At 40.3% G+C, this 8,140-nt stretch overlaps 1 protein-coding gene across 1 annotated transcript in view; it reads right to left on the bottom strand.

Annotated features, from left to right (window-relative positions):
• Nucleotides 1–1,406: 1,406 nt before the first annotated feature.
• The window catches only part of GRHL2 (grainyhead like transcription factor 2), a 53,982-nt gene continuing 47,248 nt past the window's right edge, over nucleotides 1,407–8,140 (bottom strand). The window contains exons 15-16 of the mRNA XM_088163770.1: nucleotides 3,485–3,549; nucleotides 1,407–2,274 (exon numbers count right to left, since the gene is read on the bottom strand). Coding sequence (XP_088019896.1) covers nucleotides 2,160–2,274; nucleotides 3,485–3,549 — 180 coding nt within the window. The 3' untranslated portion in view covers nucleotides 1,407–2,159. The remainder of the gene's footprint in view (nucleotides 2,275–3,484; nucleotides 3,550–8,140) is intronic.

Below are 8,140 nucleotides of genomic sequence, written 5' to 3'. Positions count from 1 at the left end.
CAAATAAAAACAAACTGAACCATCATAAATCCCTTATATTCCCAGATTGTTTGCTCTTGAGCAGGGTACCAAGAGCATCTTTGCTGGAGTGCATTTTTATATAAAGTTAAGGAAATTACAACAGAACTCTGCACCAGAAGGGGAAAGAGTGCATGACAAAAGAAAAGGGCAGGAGAAAGAAAGAATACATTCTTTGCTTTACAAGCATATGTAGATTCTGGGTATGTTAGTGCTGATGCTACCAGCCTGAACCTTTTATAGTTTCTGGTCCCACAGAAACCTTGATATATACCTAACATTTCTGTTAAAGGAAGAGATTTTAATGGAATGCTACTTCTAATGAAGTTAAGAAAGCGTGCAAGAACTTACAGGACAGTTCAGGCAGAGATGGCCAAATCAGACTGGTCAGTGATCCCAGCTACTTTGCTTGAATGTAAATAGCTCCACACAGCTCTAAGCACTACATGAGCCCTGTTAAACTAGGCAGTGTTTCTTTCTGCCATTGATCACCAAATAATAAAGGTTGTGTGACTAAAGAAGAAAAGGTTTTAGAAGGAAAAGAATAAACTCTAAAGGCTGCATGTAGGAAAGGACTCACACTTCTGTCTGTCACACAGGATCCATGTACAGTGCATACAGAATAAAATGCAACTGAAACTCATGGAATTACATGCTAAGTGAGGAGCTCTTTACAACAGCCAGAGGAGCTGGAATGGAGAGACAGAGATGCTTGGTTTGGATGTCATGAACATTCAGGCCTTGAACCCATTTCCTGGTATGATTTTAGCCTGCACAACTTTATCTCTTCACAGAATTTGTAAGACAGGCGTGGAATTTGATGGAATAACCATGTAGTTCAACTTGGCTTCAGATGCAGCCCTTGAGAGAGAGATCATTCTTAACACCTCAGCTGTGAGATACTCAGTCTCCACTGGAACAATTGCTCCAGTTTTGAGAAAATATTTACATCAAGCTCAGGCTTATACGTCACCCAAGTGTCCTAGGAATCACAACAGAATCATTCAATGGAAATACAAGAGCAAATACACTCAAAATGAAGAGTTTGAAGTCCTGTTTCTTACAGTCTAGAGGAATGCTTTGATGCACAGGCTGCTGCAGAAAGAACCTTCCCACCACAGGTTTGAGACAAGGCCACTTTAGGAGCCTCTGCTTCATCAAAGGAAGACAACCAGGAAGAAGTCCCTTCTGTACCTCTAGGCAAGCCAGGCAGCAGACACGCAGCATCTCTTGGATTTTGTTGCAGCTGGGACCTGGGCACCTAAGGTGGGCCCCATTGTGCCAGAGCATCCAAGATCCAGTAGCAGAGTCTGCTCTAATATTTCAATATACAGCTGTGTGAGCAAGGATGGAGCATATGAGTACAGATTCAGTTATCAGCTTCTCAATACACATTCCTTAACAGATTGCAGCAATTTAATCCTCTAGGAAAGATTCTATTAAACCCTAAACCAAATACATATAAAAACATAGTGGCAGTAAACATGCCCACATACAGTAGTTAAAATATATTATTGCATATTATAAACATTATATACAAGGTTAAAATGGTTTCTTTACCATTTACTTACAAGTGACATTTGTAGATGAATGCCTTACTTACAAGTCCTCATTGCTACGTGCTGAGAACTACCGGAGGTATTTGGCAAGACTATACAGTATAGAGAGATATGGATCACTCTGAGCAAGTGAACTGTCAGCCACTTGGCCCATCTTTAGCACTGCAACAGATTTTTTAGCAATGACAGAGACAACTACTGGTAAAGTGATTTATACCAGATTTCTGAAATTAGACCAGCATAGTTACTGAACATGCTTTAGAATGAGCTTATCCACATTGAAGTATGGATTAAAAGGCTGCATTTCACATTTGCAGTGGGTCATCTGGTTACAAATCTGGGGGCTGGTAACTGCTTGTACACTAGAGAGTGGGGAACAATAAATAAGGGACCAGGTTAACGTGGTCTTGTGCTTGACAAACCCAAGTCTATCTGCAGTGGGTGCACATGTGCAGAATGGACAGTATTTTCAATGCAGTCTTGTAACAGTTTCTCTGATCAATGTCTGTCAACTTCATGGGGAATCTACTTTCCAAGAAGGATGAAATGCTGTGGTTCCTTACAAAAAGGCTCTGCCTGAGGCTAGATCTCTGTCAGTGTGATCTTGAAGCCTTCAACCATGCTCTCCATGTTCAGGATGAATGTGTCCTCGTTGGAGTAGTGCTCAATAATGTTGTCATCCATGTTTACCAGGATACTGGTGAAAAAGGCAGAAATCAATGTTTTTACGTACCAGGACACTGAAAGAGAAAACCATACACTCTCCCACATTGCTTCTCTACAACATAAAACCAGACTCCAGCACATGCCAGTACAGGGTCACTAGTGGGAATTATCATCAAGATCTGCCCTGTACTCTACAGTTTTTGGATTAGAGGCTGCTCCTTGCCAGAGTAGTTAAGAGATACACCAGTGGCTGGGATGTTAACACCCTTAGGCTAACTACAGGTGAGATGCACTTCAGATCCCTGGCAGACCCTTGGAAGAAGCAGAAGCTGGTGCTTCCCATGCCTGGCATTGGCTCCCACAGAGACATGTCTGTGCTACTTCTCAGCCATGCCATGTGAGCTGCTGCACCTCTGTGGTGTGAGCTGCTAACAGAGGGAAGCAGTGTAATTTGTGCTTTGCACACAGCTCACAGACTTAGAACTTAGCTTTGATGTGAGACTATCAACAATGACTATTAGAAGCGTATATGAGTGTTTTCCTCACTCTTTATCTCCAAGTGTTTCTTCTGTCACTCAGAAAGAAGTAAAACATGAGAAGTTTCACCTGCTTTCTCAAAAGCTAAAGAAATCCCCAGACATAACAATGCCCTAAGCTAGAGTTACAGCTGAAAATAAATGATCAGTTTAAAATTATATCACTACAATATCAGGGTTAAATAGAACTTTAAAAAAAGTTGAAGTGAAAAGATTTAGTTTTATGGCAAGGAGCAGAAGCCTAGCTATTCTAAAAGCCCAGCTGTGATGTTCATGTGTAAATTTATTCATCTGAAATCCCTGCAGCAAACATTGCCTGCCTGTCTTTCAGAGTAAGATAGTGGCCTACTTCTTCCTAACACTGCAGGAAAACTCCATGCTGCATTCACAGCAAAGGCAGCATCTCCCCTGCTGGCCCTCCACAATGTTATTAAGCTAATTGTCTACAAAACAGGCTTTATCCACATATCCACAAACTCTCTCTTCACAGTAAGCTTATGAACACTGGTCAGACATAGAGGTCCATGTTTCCTCTTCTGCCATCCCTTACAGTCTCCATAGACATGAAGATTTCAGGCACATGAGTATGTCTCCTGAAGGAGTTTGTGTTGCCCAGCATCATGAGGCCTCAAGTATAATTGGGATCTCTGAGTACTTCTAAAGGATCCTGCAATAGATCCTTAGTTAGTTAGGTAACTAACTTACCCCTTTTTGCTCTTCTTATAAAGTTTTGCAATCTTTTCAACTGGCAGCCCATATTTCTCAGAGATCTGAAATAAAAAAAATAAAAGAAATATCACTAAAAATGAGTAAGAAATATAAAATTATCACCTCTTACCCTACATAAGACATTAAGACAAAATCTCTGCAAACTTTGACAGGATACCTATACAGAAAAGTTTGTCACAACCCTATGATGCTTTCATTTACAGATGACTTGGGGAGCAGTAATCCCAAACACCTTAATCAAACCCCAAAATTGTCTCCATCCAGAAAGTCAGATACTGTAGTTTTTATAGGGTGTGAGTCATCAGAACTGCCCCAGAATCTCCTAGCACTCTGCTCAAGGAGTCATTGCTCTTCCCAGCTTCACATTTTACCAGGGAATTTCATCTCATCTTTCTGTTGTTTCTTAATCTGATTTTTTGGGCTCATGGAAGCAAAGTCTTTTCCCACCAGGCAGAAGGCAGACACATGGCAACCTAACAGGAGCTGATGGACCAACAAAAACACATGTTTCTATTTCTCAAAGACATTTCAATGTTTGTTAAGCTAACAGGACTCTCCATGGTGGTACTTTTGTCTGAAAAGTATCTCCAAGGTACCTTTTATTGTGGGAGGGCTACTGACATCAAACACATGGGACTAAGAAGCTTCTGTATTGTTGGGAAGGTGACTCAGTCTAGTTATTAAAGTAGCAAAATGAAAACACTACTTGGGTCACAAAACATCATCTGAGTATATAGATAACAAGAAGAGATATCACAGCAAAGAGTGTTATCAAGGTAAAGAACTTGTAAAACTTCTTACTAAAGCAATTAAAACAAAGCAGAAAATACAGTAAAACTTTAGAAGGAAGAGCTAATTAGCTGACAAATTACCCATGTCAACAAGGACTTCACTGGGACGCTTTGGCATTGCTTTGTAACAGTGTACTAGTAACTTTCTTGGATGTCTATTTTGCAGTGAGTCTGTGGTGTGCTTATGAAGATGGTGTCCCCAGGCCCTTTATCTGAGGCAGGTTCACTTTCCAAATTATGATTCTTCTCTGAGGGAACAGGTCTCACAGCTCACACTTTAGAAGAGGACTGTCCCAAAAGGCAAAATAGTTACAGAAAAATGACTTTTTTTTTCCCCAGTGATTAATGTTCTGTGGTGCTCTACTGCCAAGCCAAATAAGTTTCCAGTTCTTCTCAAGTGAAATGAAGTTGCAGCTAAATAGCTGACTACTTATCTTCTGCATTAGAGAACTGAAATGCATAATTAAAAATCCATTTAATGACTGGCAAACATCAGTCACTGTAAAATCCTTTATTTGTATTTGTATTCAGAGTTCTGTTGAGAAAAGGTATTTTAGGGAATTACATTAAAGCAATTATCATGAAAGAGAAAATGGAATGGATAAACTCAGCACCGAGACCAGATTCTTAGAACACAGGCTGAACACCAAGCATGGCTCCCATCCAGACAGCCAAGATTCTCTGAAAGAGAGAATTAATAAGCCTACACTACATCACTTATAATAGTCATAATTGTCATCTTAGCCCAGATGCAGTTTGTACTTAAAAGCTATCCCTAATAATACACAAGGGTATCAGCCTGACAGGAGTCATTTTATTCTTGCATCCTGTTCTATTCTTGGAGTATTTTATAGCATAACTCCAAGATTCTGAAGAATCAATAAAGCTTCTCTTACACTGAAAATAGCGTCCTCTGACTATTAACATACATCCATGGCTAATAGAAAGGGGAGTAACTAATGAGGTACAATAGATCCATTCACTCCCAAAGTTTTCCACCTAGTAGAGAATAAAATACAAACTGAACTAGGGTGGTATTTGCTATTTCAGTTTCGCTTGCACCAGCATGTTTCACTGTTATTTTACTCTTTATTATCCTCTGGCTTTGCTTATCATGAACAGAATGACATCAGATAAACAACTTGGTGTTGAATTTTTCTATCTGTGCTTCTGTTGGACCCCTAAATTTAAGTTTGCATGTAAAGCAATAAAAAAAAGGCTCCATTTCACCAGACAGTTGAAAAAAATCCTTTGTAACAGTCATTGGAGAAAAATTGGCAACCTGAAACTGCAGAAAGTGCCACAACTGTGTGAACATGAAGAAACGATCTTCCTCTCTGGGTTGTTAACTCTGAAGCCTAGTGATATTGTAAAGATCAGCACTTGAAGACACTTTTCACTGACTCCATGCAAATAAACAAGCCAAGCAAAACATTTCTTGCCAAGGAGGCTTAATAGCAGCTAATATACAGCATTCTGCACATTCCAGCATAAATCTTCCCTAGGATATTTGGCATACCTAACACTCATGCATTCCAAATGTTGCTCTAAGCAGTTTGGGACTCTGGGACATCACTTCCTACATAAACTATGAGAGGTTGGGCTGAGAAAGCCTTGCCTGTCACACTGCCTATGACAGGTGTAGGATTTATATAACATGCAGGGATTAGTGAGCTTTGCGAAAGACTTCCAGCTGACTGAATAAGCACATTTCTCAGGAACCCCTGGGATTCAATCAATTATACCAAACAGCAAGCTGTGGAAGCAAGGCTTTAAGTGGGGCTATGGGAGAGTCTCCCCCTCACAGTCTCCAGTATAAATGTGCTAAGTCCTGCTGCAGAACTGGAGAAAGCAGAGAGCAAGCATCTGCTAGACCATCTCACTTAACACCCTCTTCTCAGAGTGTTTGCTGCCAGAGCAGGGGGTCACCACTTACTGCCAACTTCCACACAAAATAACAGGATTTCTCGCCCAAACCCAAGCGGGCTACATTAAATTTTAAAAAGGTATCTTTATTTAGAGGAATATTTTTCTTTATCATCTCCACTGTCCATTTGTCAGTCTTCTGAGCAGAGATTTCTTTCTGTTATGATGCCCAAAGCAGTGCAACAGCCTTCCATGTGGCACTGAAATACCTGTCTGGGTGTCCCTTTGGCTGCAGTCCCCGGGAATGGCAAGTTTGTCTGATTGTACAAGCCACCAGAAATGCTCTCTGCTGGAGTCAGGAAGCCAGACAGGGCAATATCTGGGCAGGTCAAGTCATGTAGGAAAACACCTTTGTCAGCTTATTTCTATGAAATGGTCTGGTCTGTTGCCCTACACTGCCTGGAAGATCGCATATATAGGCAGGTAGGTATAGGCATATCTAACAGTCTCAGCTAGCTCTATTGAACTCAGCTGTTAGTTTTTAATTATAGACTTTGGGAGATGCTTGAATTTCCCAATTTGAATTGCCTTATGTAATTTGAATAAATACAGGATTTTGCACAATGTAAGACTGAGGTACCTACTGAGATCCACAGTTATCCTGACTTTGGATCAGGCTGAAAACAGGATGTAGAGCTGGTCTATCACCACATATGTGTGATGTTTTGCTCTTTTCTGTTGATCAAGACTGACTAGTGAAAACCAAATATCTGCATCGCTTCCTGAGATGTGCTGCATTTCTGAAACCCAAGACCTCTAGATATTTGCCAAAAGAAAGATATCTGAGAAAAAAATCTAATTGCTAATTTGGAAAGGGGGGTATATATGAGAATAAAATAAACATAGGATCTGAGAAAACCATATCATTAATAACAGAAAGCTAGGAAAAAGTCAAAGATCAAGAATAGGGACTAACGAAAAGAAAAAAAGTAAAATCCATAAACAGAGAAGGAGGGTATGACTGAGGATCACTGAAGCTCTCTTTCAGATCTGAGGCTCTGTAATACTCAGTCTCAGTTCCTAAATTCTTAATACTGAGACTAGAATGGAATATTTAGGATATGTACAATTACAAAATTACAAGATTTGCTGCAATGACTGCAGAGAGAATGTGCACTTTGACAGCTTTCTGGCATTGTTTTATCCACAATATCCTACCAAAGAGAATTAAAATTTTCTGAATGTGTTCGTTCCAGTGAAACGGGACATTTTACAACAGATTAGATTTCTCTGGTGCTGAAAACATGCCAGTGAGTCAGCAGCTGTGCTGACTGAGGTATGCAAAAACCTTTCCTCCTTCTGCACCAGCTTTGTTTTTCTTACATGGTGGCTGGAGAACAGGCATGGAGAGGAACAGACTACTGAAGATAAAATATTCATGCTAGCTTGAACAGTTATAGAAGGATTATAACATACTTTTAACTACCATACAAAGACAAGATTCAGCTTGCCATGAATCAGACTGCTGCCTCTTCAAGCAAAGCCTGGTTTTTGTTATCCATGTGCTCTGCCTGACAGCTGAGCTGCAGTCACAGCTAACAAATAGCATCGGCAGAAGCACAGCTAGGACATCCTTAGCGTGCCACTGACTCTCCTCAGAGATATCCTCATCTAAATAGGTGCTTTAAGCAACTTCACTTAACCACAAATCTTCTTCTGCCTTCTGCAACTGGCCAAATATTGACCAAATAACTCAATCTTTACTGCATTAAAAGTGTTCAGTACATGCAACAAGATACTGTGACAGTTTTAAGAGAGTATAAATATACATGCTTCTAGCACTTGGCTGAGTTCTCTAGGGGCACTTTCATCCATTTCTGTCTTCTCCCTTACACGTAAACAAAGCTGGAAATCAACTCAGTATCCCACATGTCAATTCACATTCCTCCACCGAAGCAGTGAGACACGTGATTAT

The sequence above is a fragment of the Sturnus vulgaris genome, chromosome 1 (genome assembly GCF_052056855.1).
Source record: "Sturnus vulgaris isolate bStuVul1 chromosome 1, bStuVul1.hap1, whole genome shotgun sequence".
NCBI classification, from domain to species: Eukaryota; Metazoa; Chordata; class Aves; order Passeriformes; family Sturnidae; genus Sturnus; species Sturnus vulgaris.
Note: the sequence above shows the minus strand (reverse complement) of the source record. Positions and strands in the feature narration are given on the sequence as shown.